The following is a 16,962-nucleotide window of genomic DNA, read 5'->3' on the forward strand; positions in this document are numbered from 1 at the left end:
TAGAACAGTCTCTGGCACGTGGAAAGTTAGCTGTGGCTGGTAGCTATTACCAGCAGAGGCTGTGACGAGGGAAGGAAATCAGCTTGATGTAATTTAACAATTTCTCCATCTTATGCTAATGCTCACTTCAAGGGGACAGATGGGATTATTTGGAATGGGGACGAAATTTGAAGCATCTCTGTCAAGTTGGCTCTGTTTCTAAGGGAAAACCCAGTGGCTGGTGCCGAAATGGAAAATATAGGGAAAAAATACCTCTGCAACCTGTCCACTTTTCTGTGTCTGCTCTGCCATCCCCTGAGTCCACATTATCATCTCTTGCTGGGATGGCTGCAGTAGTCTCCTAACTGGTTCAGCAATTCTTCCTTGGCTGCCTCTTTTCTCTGCTCCAGGAGATTAACCTTTTCAAAACACAGAGGCAAATTAGATTGTATTGTGCTCATGCTTAAAATAGTCCACTGGTTTCCCACTGTTCTTAGAATAAGGACCCAAATCAGTGCTTAGTTGACTGAGTTTTGTAGGATCCAGTCTTGGCCCGTCCCTCCAAACTTGCTTCCGGCCATCCCTCCCCATGGTCTTCACCCCAGCCACATCCGCCTTCATTCGTTGTTCAACAAATATTTATTTGATCACCATGGATTTATACAGTCATTGAGGACACATCAGTGACCGGAGAAACACAGTTCTTGTACTCAAAGAACTTATATTTGAGGAGGTGGGGGAATAATAAAGACAACAAAAACCAGATGAATATAATAACTGCTGATTGTAATAAGTATGAAAGTGGAATTGAGCTTGCAAATAAAAAAAAGGGTCCATTGTGATAAGGTGGCCGGGAAGTATTCTCTTAGAAGGTACTATTATAGAGAGATCTAAAGGAGGAAGAGCAGTGAGCCACATGATGAATAGGGAGGAGGGAACAACCTATGGAAAGGTCCATATATGCGAGAAAGAACCTGGTGTGGTTGAGGTAACCAGGGCAGACTGCCTCATTGCACAAAGGGACGAGGGAAGTGAGGTTGGGTAGTAGGTGATCCTGCAGGGCCTAGTGGGCCATGGTAAAGAATTGGAAAATGCTTTCCTTTCTTTTTTACTTTAGAAAATCTCAAAGTTATTTTTAAAAATTAGAAGTGTGGCACAATGTACATCGCTATACCTTTCACCTAGATCCAGCAGTTATTAACTTTTTGCCACTTTGCTTTTTTGGTCCCATTTTCCTTGTCCTATTTTTTTGTTCCCTCTCACTTGTTTTGTTTTGTTTCATTTTTTTTTCCAAAGCTTTTGAAGTGGCTGAATAGTGAAGCAAGTATTGTCCCAAAACAATCTTCTACATAGTCACAAATTATCACACGCCAAAAAATTTAATATTGATTCAGTATCATCTAATATATAGTCCATATTTAAATTTCTCCAACTGTCCACAAAATGTTTTTCTGTAGTTACTTCTTAAAAAAAAACAACTATGAACCAAACAAGATTTATGAATTTCATTTGTAATGTTTGTCTCCTGACTAATGCAATCATCCACCTTGTTTTTTTCTTTTTCCCTGACACTTTTTGAAGAACCTAGGCCTGTTGTCTTGTAAAGTGTTCTATATTCTTTTTGTTTTGTTTTGTTTCCTCATAAGTAGATTTAGGTTAAACATTTCTGGCACAGATACCATCAAGTGATAAATTGCTCCATTGTTGGTGATGTTAAGTTTCCTCATTTAGTTAAGGTATGTCTAACAAATAAATCTCTATGTTGATAATTATGAACTAGTCTCTAGGACACTCTTTGAGATAGTGTTAATGTCCTGTTCCCCAACAACCTTTCAGCCAATGATTTTAGCGTCTTTCATCCCCTGTTTCGGCATGTATTGATAAGGTTTACCCATATCAATTTATTAAAAGATTTTATATATTTGTCAGAGGGAGAGAGAGAAAGAGAGAGCACAAGCAGGGAGAGAAGCAGGCAGAGGGAGAAGCAAGCAGGGAGCCCGATGCAGGGCTCGATCCCAGGACCCTGGGATCACGACCTGAGCCGAAGTAGATGCTTAACGACTGAGCCACCCAGGTGCCCCAAAATGGGGATTTTCTATTTATTGTTTTATTTGTATTCATTAACTAGCATTCTTATGTATAGAAGAACTTTTTGTTTTTATTTCATCTCTCCCTCTTTCTTTCATGGAGAGAACTTAAAAAAAATTAAATCTGTTTTGGTCTCTCACCATCATTATTATTCTTTTCAATGCTCAAATTGTTCCAAGTGTGGTCAACAGAAGCTCCGTTAATCCAGGTCCAATATCTTTGAAATGACCCTATTAATCTCTAAGGACTTCTTTGCTTTCTGAGAAGAATGTTCCAGGCTCATTTTGCAATTTCCTTGCTCCAGATGTGAATCAGCCTTCTCTCCAAGGAGCACTGATTCCTTTTAGTGATGAATGGTGTTTAGAAACCACGTGGGTGGCTTGTTGCTAGGTGTGCTTATTCTCACTGGGGTGTCAGGGTTTCTATGCTTCTAGGCCCTGTCAATGGACCAACTGAGATAAAAAAAAAAATCATAACTTTATTTTACTACCACCAATTCAAATCCAACTCTATGGGATTCTTCCTTAGCCTCTATCATTCCATATTTGTTATCTTTCTCCTCCCATAGTGAGAACTTCGGTTCTAAGCAACATAAATATATTTACTCATTTGCTTTTTCCTATAACGCATGCATAGTAGTTTCAAAATTGCTGTACCAATATCCCTTTCAACATCAAACCTACTAAGTGAAGTTACTGATTTCTTTGCACTGTTTTGCTCTTACACTCTATCCCACAACTCCTAACTCCAGTTCATGGAGTATACTGTGCTCAATTAATTGACTCTATGGTTATGCTGGCAATTTGATATTCAAGTATGTTCATTTCTTTCTTTGTATGAAATTTTAGGGCTTGCTTTTATTTCTATGGCTTTAGATTTAATGTTTTGAAAATGCAAAACTATATTTAAAAAAACATTATTCAGAGAAGCCACACTGCCATCATTAGTCCTTGCAAAACATTTCCATCCCCATAGGTAACCATTTTCAGCTAATTTTCTGATTTAGTTTTTGAACTTACCTCTTAAAAAGCAGGTCAAACGTATGTGTATCTGTGTGGTATTTATATATATATATATATATATATATATATATATATGTAGACTTTCATTTCTTCTTTCTTACACAAAAGTTAGTGTATTTTGTAAGTTCTTTTGCATCTGTTTTCTTCCCTTAAAAATATAAATATGATTTTCTTCTGAAATCACCGAAGGGCTTTAAGCCAGGGAGTGACTTGATCATTTACATTTTGAGATTAGTTTGGTTACTCTACAAAGAATGTTGGGGAGGAGAGCAGGATCTTAAGCAGGGAGACAAGTTGGGAGGCTATGGTGGTCAATGAAAAGGGAAACAGGTGTTTATTTTACTTATAAGACAAAAGCACAATAGATACATTTGTTTATGAACTGAGTGAGGCTGCTGAGGGAAAAGGAGGATCCAAGGATGATTCTCTTATTTGTCTTGAGTAAACTGGGCAGAGACATGGTGGTGTCATTCACTGAGACGGAGATTAGGGAGGAGAGAATTTGGGGTTTGAAGTGAAAAATCAACATCCCATATTGAATATATTAAGTTACTGATATCTGTTATACATCCAAGTAGAGATGTTAAGTGGGTACTCAGATATTTGCATCTGGTTGGTGTTCAGAGGAGAGGTCTGGAGAGGACAAGGAATTTGGAAGTCACCAGTAAGTATAAAGATACTTAAATCCATGGGAGTTGATGAGGTTGCCAAGAGGAAGACTATAGAGGAGAGAAAAAGGTGGGCTCAGGACCAAGCTCTGAGGATGCCCATAATTTAGAGCTTAGGTAGAAGAGATAGAAAAGAGATTAAGACAGGTGGTTAGTAAGGTCAGGAGTAAACAAGGACAAAGTGACTTTTTACTGACCCAGAAGCCAAATGAGTGTGGCAAGGCTCAAGCATTTAACTGTGTGGCTGCTTCTGGGAGCGAGATAAAAATAAGAGAATCCATTGGATTTTTATTTTTTTATTTTTTGCTTCCTCTGTGTCTGGTATTATTTGTCTTATGCCTGGAATGCTTACTCCTCTCTCTCTTTAAAACCTGGTTAATTTCCTAATGAGCCCTGGAGATCCAGATCAAACATTATTTGCTCAGATTCCCTGTGACATAGTCTTACAGCTCTTAGAATATTTTCCTTCAAACCACTCAGTACAGTTGTAATTTCTCAGTTATTTGTATTTTTTAACTTGATTATCTCTCCCATTAGAATGTAAGCTCCTTGAGGGTTAGTGTCTATTTTGCTTACTCTCCTCCACTGTTTCCCTAAATTGCAGCCTAGTGTTTGACACATAGCAGGTTTTCAATAAGTATTTGTCAAATAATGAATAAACATAGCACCTGGAGGGTTCAAGAGGTGGGAATCAGTAACAGCTAGTAAAAGAAAGAAAGGCAGGGGTGCCTGGGTGGCTTAGTTGCATAAGCATCTGCTTCAGCTCTGGTCATGATCTCAGGGTCATGGGTTGGGCTCCCTGCTCATCAGGGAGTCTGCTTCTCTCTCTTCCTCTGCCCTCCCCGCTGCTTGTGCTCTCTCTCTCTCTTTCAAATAAATAAATAAATAAATAAATAAATAAATAAATAAAATCTTAAAATAAAAGCAATAAAGGCATTATGAGGTATGACAAGAAACACAGATTTAGGGATAGACATGACTGAAGGAGCAATGGAGACTTTGACACAGAGCCCACTAAAGACTTGAGTTTCAGCCTGGACAGGAAAACATAGTTTCTATTTTATCTTTCCTCCTGTCTTCCCCTTTACAATGACTTTCTCTGTTCATTTTAACTCCTGGCCCTGCATCCTCTCCTCTACTCCAAATTCGCTCACTTCAAATGATGATTTTGTGGGAAAAGAAAGTGAACTGAATGAGGAGACAGTGGGAAGTTAGCCAGAGAAAGGGTAAACTGAAGGCCATATATAGAATGATAAGGTAAGGAAGACCCTAAGCTCATCAAAGTAGGTTTTCTAAAACTGTAGCTAACCAAGTAAAATAGTAAAAAATAAGACCACATGTAAGAGGGTGGGTCTATGAAATTATCCTGCTGAATTTGATTCCCAGCTCCTCCCTTAATAGCCATATGCTTTTTAGCAAATTACTTAACCATATGAACTCAGTTTCCTCCGAATCTATAAAATGCGGATAATAATAGTACCTACCTCAAAGGGCTGTTCTCAGGATTAGTAAGACGATCCACTTTATATGCTTAATACCATGACTGGCACAAGGTAAAATTTCAATTAACCTTAGCAGTTATTTTTCTTTAAAATCAAGCACAGCAGGGAGAGTCGGCCTAAGTAATAAATGCTTGTCATGAATATTATTGCCCCACACTCGAAAGAAGAGGATCACTTTAAAAGAAGCAGATAAGGCTTGTGCCGGCACTTAACGTTTTGAGCAAAGACCTTGCCTACGCATGGAATTTAGACTGTCACAGCACAGCGCCTGGCAGCGGTAGGTGCTTTATATTTTCAGAATGGCAAAAAAGAAAAAAAAAAAAAAAGACGACGAAGAAGGAAAAAGAAAATGCCTATAAATGTCTATTCTGGGGGAAACTTATTTCGTCCATGAGGACCGCTGGGGATGACAGGTGGGGTCAGGCAGCGAAAGAAGTGGCCCTCCGGGTGCGGGCAGCCCTAATTCTAAGCGACTCTCGGGAGGCGAAGTCGCTCCCTCCTGCAGGGGCACGCCGGGGCAGAGGCTAGCTCGCCATTCCTCTGCCCGTCCCTGGGGGAGTCACGGGGCTAAGTGCGGTGGCAGCGGCCTCACCTCCAGGCCTTCGCTCGTCTCCAGGATAGTATCCGAGACAGGCGTCCGTGCCATCAGAGGTGCTACCGGCCGCAGCCACCAGGCAGCGCCCCAGCCCGCGCTGCACACCTGACTCCGCGCGGACTCCCAACCCTCCCCTCGCCGGCCGCCCACCAGCCCCCTCCGCCCAGTGACTGCCGGCGTTCCGAGACCCGCCCCAGATTTGAAAGCTTCTTCCGGGAGCAGGTGGGAAGCCCACCGCTCGAGCCTCTGCGCTCCCGGGCGTCGTTCCGGAAGCTCCGCCCACTCCCAGCGTTCCGTGCGCTGACTTCGCCGCCATTGTTTGAATTTGAAAACGAAAACATCAGGGAACTGCGCGCAGGTTGGGCAGGCCAGACGACTTTTGCAGGTGAAGAGGTGCATCCAGGTGAGGGTTCCAGGAAGGAGGTGCGTGATTGCGCACATACGAGGCCTGAGGCTGGGAAAACGGCGCTGGTAGTATGAGTACCTTCCCACGGGAAACGCGATCCCCCTGAGGTCACTCTCAGGAACTGGGTTGTAGTGCGGTGGGTGCTCCTGGGGACCATGGGCACCGCCTGCGCATCGTAGGGTTGAGCCATACTACTTGGGATGGAGCTTAATCTTGTCTCCACCGCACTGAGTGAGGCAACGCAACATATTTAATCTCTCTGGGTCATCTGTTAAAAGGGGTAGTAATAATAGTATCGCTTTTTCCGGCTCTTGTGAAGATAAAATAATATGTAAAGTTGTTAGAAACAGTGCCAGTATATATTAGGCACCAAGTGTTTGCAGTCATTAATGTTTTTATTATTGCTTTGCTGCTGCTGTTGTTGAGGCGCAGATCTCCATTGTCAAGCCTAGTTTTCTGAATCCCCGAGGTGAGCAGTTTGCTTGGCAGGTGATATGACCTCTTTTTGCAGGGAGCCCTGTCGTGGCCGTCTGTGTGTTTATTTCCAGGCTGCTGCCGGTGCCTGGGGCTTGCAGTCTTGGGCTTTGCAGTACCTAGCGGAAGGGGGTGTGTGTGGCGAACTCAATGACTGCTCTCATCCCGTTTAGAATGTTTCCCCCCAGCTCCTTCCACTTCCTGCTTCAGTGATTCCTGCCTGACACACTCTCTAATATTCTTTGCTGAAGGATTAGTTGACCCAGGTTCGTGCCTTAAGCAATCCTTGCTTCAAGTGACCAGATTCAGGTTGCTTTTGTTATTAAAACCAGGTGGCATGTTTACCTAGAAGCAGCGGTAGCAGTATATGTATTTTATTAGATGTCCAAGACCCAAGACTTCAAGTTGCAAAGTCACATAAAGGACTCATCAATTAGATGATAGACTTCTTTTGAGACTGTATTTTGTGGGTGAAATTAAGAAACCTCATTCGGTAGCAGATTTGTTGTCTTTCACCCGTGTTCAGCCATGGAATCTCAGTGGAGAGAAGGTAAAAGATGCAGTTTCTCAGTCATGAGAACAGCCTTCAGAAATGAGAAATGAAGTCTTGAAGCCTGCTGTTGCTAAAGATAGTATCACTAAAAGACTAGTACTGATATTTATATTTCTTTGGTTTAGAGGATTTTATTATTATTTAAGTAATTAGACAGGGAGTTTTTTTTATCACTTACACATCTCTGAATTTGTTGTAGGGGATACAGAGTAGTATAAGGAAAAGTTCTTGCTGTCAAGAGATTTATAGTATTGTTAGGGAGAAGTTCTCACACGTAAGTAGAAGTTAACCAAAAGTACAGGATGTGACGGTACATCTCACCAATTTTATAAATGTTAAGAGGCAGTTAGTTTATTGAAACTGAACATACGAACAAGTACAAATACTATAACCTTACTTTTTAAAAGAGGTATAATTGGGGCGCCTGGGTGGCTCAGTTGGTTAAGCGACTGCCTTCGGCTCAGGTCATGATCCTGGAGTCCCGGGATCGAGTCCCGCGTCGGGCTCCCTGCTCGACAGGGAGTCTGCTTCTCCCTCTGACCCTCCCCCCTCTCACGCTCTCTCTCTCTCTCTCATTCTCGCTCTCAAATAAATAAATAAAATCTTTAAAAAATAAAATTAAAAATTAAAAAAATAAAAGAGGTATAATTATTTTTAATTCAGTAATTTAATAAAGGATTTATCTTTTCTTTTTTTAAAGATTTTATTTATTTGAGAGAGAGTGAGAGAACACAAGCAAGGGGAGTGGCTGAGGGAGAGAGAGAAGCAGGGTTCCTGTTGAGCAGGGAGCCACCTGTGGGGCTCCCCCCATCCCAGGACCCTGGATCGTGACCCGAGCTGAAGGCAGATGCTTAACCAACTGAGCCACCCAGGCGCCCCTATCTTTTTTTTAAACCAAAAATTAATTGACGGCAAAGAGTGAAATTTATCTTCCAATTTTGTGGGCATTTCCATAAAATCTGAGTTATGTAATGTCAAGCCAGTGCTTTAATGTTTTTGCAAACTTTTCCCCTATGTTCCAGATTAGTGGTTATTTTTACTCTATCGGATACCCCTTTTCTTAATTTTCACCCATACATTGCATGTTTGAAATATTCTGTCAAACTGTATTTAAGTAATTACCCCATTTTTATTATGTCACTGATTAATACAATAAAGACAAAAGCAACCAAGGTACGAAACTTGTTTAAGTGTATGGTTGGTTGGTCCTGTAGTTTGTTGGGCTTTGCTGACAGTAAGTAATTTCCTTTGTCTTTTTGAGATTTAGGAAAAACAAAAACAACCCTGTTGTATTGAGTTTGTGGATTTCAGGGCTGATGAAGGAGAAATATCTGACCACAGTGTAGCAGCATCACATAAGGAGCTTTATTGGGGTAGCACTTTGACAGGATTGCATGCAACGGAAGTCCCCCACAGCGTGAGACCTTCCAGAAAGTAGAGTGAAGGACCACTACCTAGAAGGGGAAAAAGGCAAGGGAATTAGGGGATTGGGAGGGGAAGGAGAGGAAGAATTAGAGTTGGGGCTCATGGTCTTAAGTGATTTTGCTCAGCAGCATAGTGGGGAGTCCCGGGGTCAGAGAACTCCAAAAGGCATTAGTGGTTTGGGTCTTTATAGTCCTGAATTTGTTTGTGATTAGCAGAAGTTGGGTATAGTTTCCTGGGATGTGCAAACTAGTTAGGCTCTAAATGACTTAGAAAAAAAAAAGGTTATTTGGGCTATATTAAAAGCAAATTGATGTGTAAAAATTTGAGTCTGGCACTAATGGGTTTTTGAATTAACATTTCTGGCCTTCTGTTAAGAAGTAAACAACATACAAGGGCCATCTTTGGCTTTTTTATATATAACATATATGGATGCCCATTACTACCTTCCTGAGCCATGAACCCTAGTTTGGGAGTCACCGTTCTGGATATTTCATAATATTGTCAAAGAACAGTAGGGAGCTCTCTTTCTCCCTGGTATTATGCACCTCGCAGATTGTCAATAACTATTAGAATGTTAAAAGTTTTTTAGTTAAGGTTTAATTTAGTTGTAACATTTTGATGCATTATTCCATATTCACCTTAATTTTTAAGACTTATAATGTGTCAGGTTCTGTTTTGAATGTGTTAACATACAGTACTTTACTTTTTGCTTGCATTATTTGGAAGAATTCAGTGGAAAGAGTTAAATTGTCCAGATAACTGAGTTTTACTCCTAAATGCTAAAACATTACAGAGTTTGTAGGTAACATTCTCAGAAGACATTAAATAACTAAAATAACAGAAGATTATAATTTACTCTTACTTGATTTCTGAGAGGATTTCAGGCAGAGATTGAATATTTTATACTGTCTTACATAATGGGCTACCTTTACTCATGAATCTCTTTGGATGAATCTACCTATAGGTTGGGTCATATGAATAGTAGTGGTAGGCTGTGTCCAATATTATTGATTCAGAATCTGTAAATAATTTGATCATTGTCTTTTCCATGGGTCATCATGTTATAGATGAGGCAGTCTAATGTTTTCCTTCTCTGGAAATCTAGTTATATGGGGGTTAGTAGTGGACAGGACTCAGAATTCTTAAACTGTGGGTGGCTTCTATGCTAATTTATTAAAATTATCTAAAGTTACTATTATTCTTGCAGAATGGAATCCGATTTAAATCAAGATGGAGTGCCTAGACCATCTTATGTTTTTAGTGCTGACCCAATTGCAAGGCCTTCAGAAATAAATTTTGATGGCGTTAAGCTTAATCTCTCTCGTGAATTTTCCTTAGTTGCTTCAAGCACTGAGGTAAGTACAAGAAAAGTATTATGTTGATTATCATGATTTTGAGTGGAAGTGTGTGTGGCACTCACACACTTGCCGACAGGTATGACCAGAGCTTTCTAGACTTGGGGGGTTTGAGGCAACCTTCTATCTCAGTAATTTTTTCATGGCACCCTAAATACGTAACAGTTCTTCTAAGTAGTAGGTCCAAACTACTTAATATATAACTATCTATACCTTAAGCAAGAGCCATTTGAAAAAAATTAATGTAAATAAAAAAATTACTTTCTTTAAGAATTACCACCCATGAGAGACTATGGACTTTGAGAAACAAACAGGGTTTTAGAGGGGAGAGGGGAGGGGGGATTGGTTAGCCCGGTGATGGGTATTAAGGAGGGCACGTACTGCATGGAGCACTGGGTATTACACGAAAACAATGGATCGTGGACCACCACATCAAAAACTAATGATGTAATGTATGGTGACTAACATAACATAATAAAATTAAAAAAAAAAATTACCACAATTATTTACTGTAAAGATAATACCTTTTAGACACTTCAAGCTTTGGAATCAGATTAGGTATTGCCAACCTTATTTCCCATTCCTCTTTGTTTTGGGGTAGTACTTTTTTTTTTTTTTTAAATCACAGCAACCACTGAAAAATCCAGCTTCACCAAGATATGACAACAAAAGAAATAGTATGATCTAACACTGAAACTGTGAACTACTTTGAGCTAATAGTTCATGGTGTTCCAACATATGTCAAATACTGCTGTGATTCCCTCAAAAATGTAAAATATTCCACTATGCCCCTAGGAATTGCAGGCCTTAGTTAAAATAACTCAATAGTGTTTAAAAAGTAAAAGTCCTTCCTTCTACCACCCTACCTACTACCACTGTTGTGTGTCTTTGTAGACTTTATTCCTTTTTTTTTTTTTAAGATTTATTTATTTATTGTTTAAGAGAGAGAGGGAGAAAGAGGGAGAGAGAGAGTGCTCCAGCAGGGAGAGGGAGTCCACAAGCAAACTCCCCGGCTGAGCATGCAGCCTGATAGAGGCTTGATTCCAGGACCATGAGATCATGACCTGAGCCGAAATCATAAGAGTCGGCTGCTTCACCAACTGAGCCGCCCAGGTGCCCCTAGACTTTATTTCTTACACATTTACTTTTCAATCCATTTATATTCTATTTGTTACATTTTTGATTGTTAATTTTGATGCCTTAGAGAGATGGACTAACCCATTTTATAAAGAATGATGGAGGGGGAAAGGGAACATAAATAAAAATAAACAATACTTATTTAATATCCATCATATGCCAGGGGTTTTTTACTTGAGCTCGTTTAATCATAAATCAAGAAAGAGGGGTGCCTGCGTGTCTCAGTCGGTTGAGCATCTGACTCTTGATTTCAGCTCAGGTCATGATCTCAGGGTCATGGGATCAAGCCTCATGTTGGGGCTCTGCACTCAGTGGGGAGTCCACTTGGGATTCTCTCTCTCCCTCCTGTCCCTCCCCCCGCTTACACTCTCTCTCTCTCTCAAATAAATAAATAAATCTTAAAAAAATAAATCAAGAAAGTAAAAAAGGGAGGAAGGGATAAGTGTCTCTTGGTATATACATGGAACTTTTATGTCTGTCTTCTTTCACTTAACACAAGGGTCTGTAAGCAATGGCCTGTTTTTGTATTGCTCACAAGCTAAGAATGCCTTTGGTGTTGAATCTAAAAAGTCATTGCCAAACCCAAGGTCATCTGGATTTTCTAGTACTTTAGCAGTTTTGTGTTTTACATTTAGGGTTGTATCTATTTTGAATTCATTTTTGTGAAGGGTATAAGAATAATTTTTCTAGATTAATGTTTTTGCATGTGGATGTTCAGTTATTGCAGCACCATTTGTTGGAAAGACTTGTCTTTGCTCCATTGTATTGCCTTTGTCAAAGGTGAGTAAACTATATTCATGTGCATCTATTTCTGAGCCCTATATTCTGTTCCATTGATGGATTCTGTTCTTTTTCCAATTCCACACTGTCTTGATTACTGTAACGTTATAGTATGTCTTGAAGTTGTATAGTGTCAGTCCTCCAACTCTGTTCTTCTCCTTCAGTTTTATCTTGGCTTTTCTGGGCAGTCTTTATTTTTAGCTATCCTAATAGGTGTATTGGTATCACATTGGTATTTGCATTTAACTTAATAACTAAAGATGTTGAATATGTTTTCATGTGATTATTTGTCATTATTGTATTTTTGGTGAAGTGTCAGTTTAAATCTTTGCCCATTTAAAAAAATTGGGTTGTTTGTTTATATATTATTATTTAATTTTAAGTGTTCTTTATACTTTTCAGATGTATCTGTTTGTCAGATACATACTTTGTAAATATTCTTTCCCAGTCTATGGCTTGCCTGTTATCCCTTAATAGTGTTTTTTGAAGAACAGAAGTTTTTAATTTTATCAATTTTTTCTATTATGGATTGTCCCTTTGGTGTCATATTTAAGAAATCTTTGCCTAACTCAAGTCCACAAAGATTTTCTTCTATGTGTTCTTTTAGAAGTTTTATAGTTTTATTTTTACATTTAAGATATCCATTTTGAATTAATTTTTATATACAATATGAGGTGTGTATCCAAATTCTTATTTTTTTTTACATATAGGTATCCAGTTGTTCTAGCCTGATTTGTTGAAAAAGCTGTACTTTCTGTACTGCATTTCCTTTCCACCTTTATCATAAATCAGATATGCTATGGGGAGGGTTATTTCTGAATATTCTATTTCATTGATTTGTCTGTCTTTCTGCCAGTACCCCACTATTTTGATCACTGTAGTGTTAAAATCAGGTAATGTTATGTTAGCCCACCAAATTTCTTTTTTATAGTTGTTTTGACTATTCTAGGTACTTTGCATTTCTATGTGAATTTTTTTTTTTTTTTAAGTAGGCTCCATGCCCAGTGTGGAGCCCAATGTGGGGCTTGAACTCAGGACCCTGAGATCAAAACCTGAGCTGAGATCAAGAGTTGGACGCTTAACCAACTGAGCCATCCAGGTGCCCCTCTCTGTGAATTTTTATTAAAAAAATTTTTTTTGAACCTTTCATTGAAAATCTCTCAACAGAATTATTTTGGCAATTTAGAAGCTGGTATGGACAAAACAGGCTAGTGAGAAATATACTTCTATGGTTGTCTGGTGTCCATAAATGGACTGGACATTCTGCATTTTAGGAAAAAGAAAACAACATGCTGGGCTTAAAAATGTAGGTTTTATCTTTAAAGTTTTTCCTGTATGTATTGTGGGTTGCTTGGATCTCAATATTTTTTCCATGTTTTATTTATTTATTTAACTTTTATTTTTATTTTGTTTTTTTAAAGATTTTATTTATTTACTTATTTTGATTTTTTAAAAACTTAAATTCAAAAAAATTTTTAATTCAATTAACATATAGTGTATTAGTTTCAGAGGTACAGGTCATTACTGAACTCTGTGTGAATTTTTAAATGAGCTTGTCAACTGCCACAACAAAAGCCTCTTGGGATTTTGATTGCAGTTGCACTGAATCTGTAGATCAGTTTTGGAAGAATTGACATCTTAACAATATTGAGTTTACTGAACGATGAGCAAGGTGTATCTCAATTTCTTTTGGTGTTAATTTCTCGGAACATTGTTTTGTAGTTTCCAGGGCATAGGTCTTTCACATCTTTTGTCAGATTTATCCCTTAACTAGTTCATGAATTTTGATGCTATTCCAAATGGTATTGCTTTTTAAAATCAGTTTCTGACTTTCTTCCCAGTATATAAAAGAATAATTGATTTTTTTTTTTAAAGATTTTATTTATTTATTTGAGAGAGAGAGAATGAGAGAGAGCACATGAGAGGGGGGAGGGTCAGAGGGAGAAGCAGACTCCCTGCCGAGCAGGGAGCCCGATGTGGGACTCGATCCAGGGACTCCAGGATCATGACCTGAGCCGAAGGCAGTCGCTTAACCAACTGAGCCACCCAGGTGCCCAAGAATAATTGATTTTTACATATTGATCTTGTATCCTGTTACATTGCTAAACTCATTTAATAGTTCTAGTAACGTTTTTGTAGATTCTGTTTGATTTTTGTATGTAGATGTTAATGTCATCTATGAATGAAGACAATTTTATTTGTTCCCACACTGGATGCCCTTCCTTCCTTCCTTCCTTCCTTCCTTCCTTCCTTCCTTCCTTCCTTCCTCCCTCCCTCCCTCCCTCCCTCCCCCCCCCCGATTCTCTTCCGCCTGATTACACTTACTAGAACCTCTTCTACAGAGTTGGATAAAAATGGTGAGAGCAGAAATCCTTGTATTGTTACTTATCTTTTTAAAAAATTTTTTATTGTTACGTTAATCACCATATATTACATCATTAGTTTTTGATGTAGTGTTTCATGATTCATTGTTTGTACACAACACCCAGTGCTCCATGCAGAATGTGCCCTCTTTAATACCCATCACCAGGCTAACCCATCTTCCCCCCCTTCCCCTCTAGAACTCTCAGTTTGTTTTTCAGAGTCCATCGTCTCTCATGGTTCGTGTCCCCCTCCGATTTCCCCCCCCTTCATTCTTCCCCTCCTGCTATCTTCTTCTTTTTTTTTTTCTTAACATATATTGCATTATTTGTTTCAGAGGTACAGATCTGTGATTCAACAGTCTTGCACAATTCACAGCGCTTACCAGAGCACATACCCTCCCCAGTGTCTATCACCCAGTCACCCCATCCCTCCCACCCTACTCCCTACTCCAGCAACCCTCAGTTTGTTTCCTGAGATTAAGAAGTCCTCATATCAGTGAGGTTATATGATACATGTCTTTCTCTGTTTGACTTATTTCGCTCAGCGTAACACCCTCCAGTTCCATCCATGTTGTTGCAAATGGCAAGATCTCATTCCTTTTGATGGCTGAGTAATATTCCATTGTATATATATACCACATCTTCTTTATCCATTCATCTGTCGATGGACATCTTGGCTCTTTCCACAGTTTGGCTATTGTGGACATTGCTACTATAAACATCGGGGTGCATGTACCCCTTCAGATCCCTACATTTGTATCTTTGGGGTAAATACCCAGTAGTGCAATTGCTGGATCGTATGGTAGCTCTGCTTTCAAACATATTATTTCCCAAAGTGGTTGCACCAGCTTGCATTCCCACCAACAGTGTAGGAGGGTTCCCCTTTCTCCGCATCCCCGCCAACATCTGTCGTTTCCTGACTTGTTAATTTTAGCCATTCTGACTGGTGTGAGGTGGTATCTCATTGAGGTTTTGATTTGGATTTCCCTGATGCCGAGTGACGTTGAGCACTTTTTCATGTGTCTGTTGGCCATTTGGATGTCTTCTTTGGAAAAATGTCTGTTCATGTCTTCTGCCCATTTCTTGGTTGGATTCTTTGTTCTTTGGGTGTTGAGTTTGATAAGTTCTTTATAGATTTTGGATACTAGCCCTTTATCTGATATGTCATTTGCAAATGTCTTCTCCCATTCTGTCGGTTGTCTTTTGGTTTTGTTGACTGTTTTTTTGCTGTGCAAAAGCTTTTTATCTCGATGAAGTCCCAATAGTACATTTTTGCCCTTGCTTCCCTTGCCTTTGGTGATGTTTCTAGGAAGAAGTTGCTGCGGCTGAGGTCAAAGAGGTTGCTGCCTGTGTTCTCCTTTAGGATTTTGGTGGACTCCTGTCTCACAATGAGGTCTTTCAATCATTTGGAGTCTATTTTTGTGTGTGGTGTAAGGAAATGGTCCAGTTTCATTCTTCTACATGTGGCTGTGCAATTTTCCCAACACCATTTGTTGAAGAGACTGTCTTTTTTCTATTGGACATTCTTTCCTGCTTTGTCAAAGATGAGTTGACCATAGAGTTGAGGGTCCATTTCTGGACTCTCTATTCTGTTCCATTGACCTAGGTGTCTGTTTTTGTGCCAGTACCATACTGTCTTGATGATGACAGCTTTGTAATAGAGCTGGAAGTCCGGGATTGTGATGCCGCCAGCTTTGCTTTTCTTTTACAACATTCCTCTGGCTATTCGGCATCTTTTCTGGTTCCATACAAATTTTAGGATTATTTGTTCCATTTCTTTGAAAAAAGTGGATGGTATTTTGATGGGGATTGAATTGAATGTGTAGATTGCTCTAGGTAGCATTGACATCTTCACAATATTTGTTCTTCCAATCCATGAGCATGGAACGTTTTCCCATTTCTTTGTGTCTTCCTCAATTTCTTTCATGAGTATTTTATAGTTTTCTGAGTACAGATCCTTTGCCTCTTTGGTTAGATTTATTCCTAGGTATCTTATGGTTTTGGGTGCGATTGTAAATGGGATTGACTCCTTAATTTCCCTTTCTTCTCTCTTGTTGTTGGTGTATAGGAATGCCACTGATTTCTGTGCATTGATTGTATATCCTGCCACTTGACTGAATTCCTGTATGAGTTCTAGCGGTTTTGGGGTGGAGTCTTTTGGATTTTCCACATAAAGTATCATATCATCTGCAAAGAGTGAGAGTTTGACTTTTTCTTTGCCGATTTGGATGCCTTTGATTTCTTTTTGTTGTCTGATTGCTGTGGCTAGGCCTTCTAATACTATGTTGAATAGCAGTGGTGATAGTGGACATCCCTGCCGCGTTCCTGACCTTAGGGGAAAGCTCTCAGTTTTTCCCCATTGAGCATGATATTCGCTGTAGGTTTTTCATAGATGGTTTTTATGATATTGAGGTATGTACCCTCTATCCCTGTACTCTGAAGAGTTTTGATCAAGAAAGGATGCTGTACTTTGTCAAAAGCTTTTTCTGCATCTATTGAGAGGATCATATGATTCTTGTTCTTTCTTTTGTTAATGTATTGTATCATGTTGATTGATTTGTGGATGTTGAACCAACCTTGCAGCCCAGGGAGAAATCCCACTTGGTCGTGGTGAA

The 16,962-nt window shown here is 39.4% G+C and overlaps 1 protein-coding gene and 1 long non-coding RNA gene across 6 annotated transcripts in view; one reads left to right on the forward strand and one right to left on the reverse strand.

The window, feature by feature from the left end:
• Positions 1–5,978, reverse strand: part of LOC123846659 (uncharacterized) — a 28,969-nt gene extending 22,991 nt beyond the window's left edge. Inside the window, exons 1-2 of the long non-coding RNA XR_006791346.3 lie at positions 5,242–5,978; positions 253–398 (exon numbers count right to left, since the gene is read on the reverse strand). This is a non-coding gene — a long non-coding RNA (uncharacterized LOC123846659). The remainder of the gene's footprint in view (positions 1–252; positions 399–5,241) is intronic.
• A 134-nt stretch (positions 5,979–6,112) lies between these two features.
• The window catches only part of KIF20B (kinesin family member 20B), a 78,804-nt gene continuing 67,954 nt past the window's right edge, over positions 6,113–16,962 (forward strand). For 4 of the 5 annotated variants that reach the window (XM_045878388.2, XM_064594999.1, XM_064595000.1 and 1 more), the window contains exons 1-2: positions 6,113–6,257; positions 9,920–10,067. In XM_045878388.2, the coding sequence (XP_045734344.1) occupies positions 9,921–10,067 (147 nt within the window). In that variant the 5' untranslated portion in view covers positions 6,113–6,257; position 9,920. Of the gene's footprint in view, positions 6,258–9,919; positions 10,068–12,917; positions 13,084–16,962 lie in introns of those variants that run through there. The other variant, XM_064595001.1, reaches the window with a different exon arrangement.

This window comes from Mirounga angustirostris, unplaced genomic scaffold (genome assembly GCF_029215605.1).
Source record: "Mirounga angustirostris isolate CCGP_5_RB_7025 unplaced genomic scaffold, mMirAng1.0.hap1 SCAF_6, whole genome shotgun sequence".
Classification (NCBI taxonomy): Eukaryota; Metazoa; Chordata; class Mammalia; order Carnivora; family Phocidae; genus Mirounga; species Mirounga angustirostris.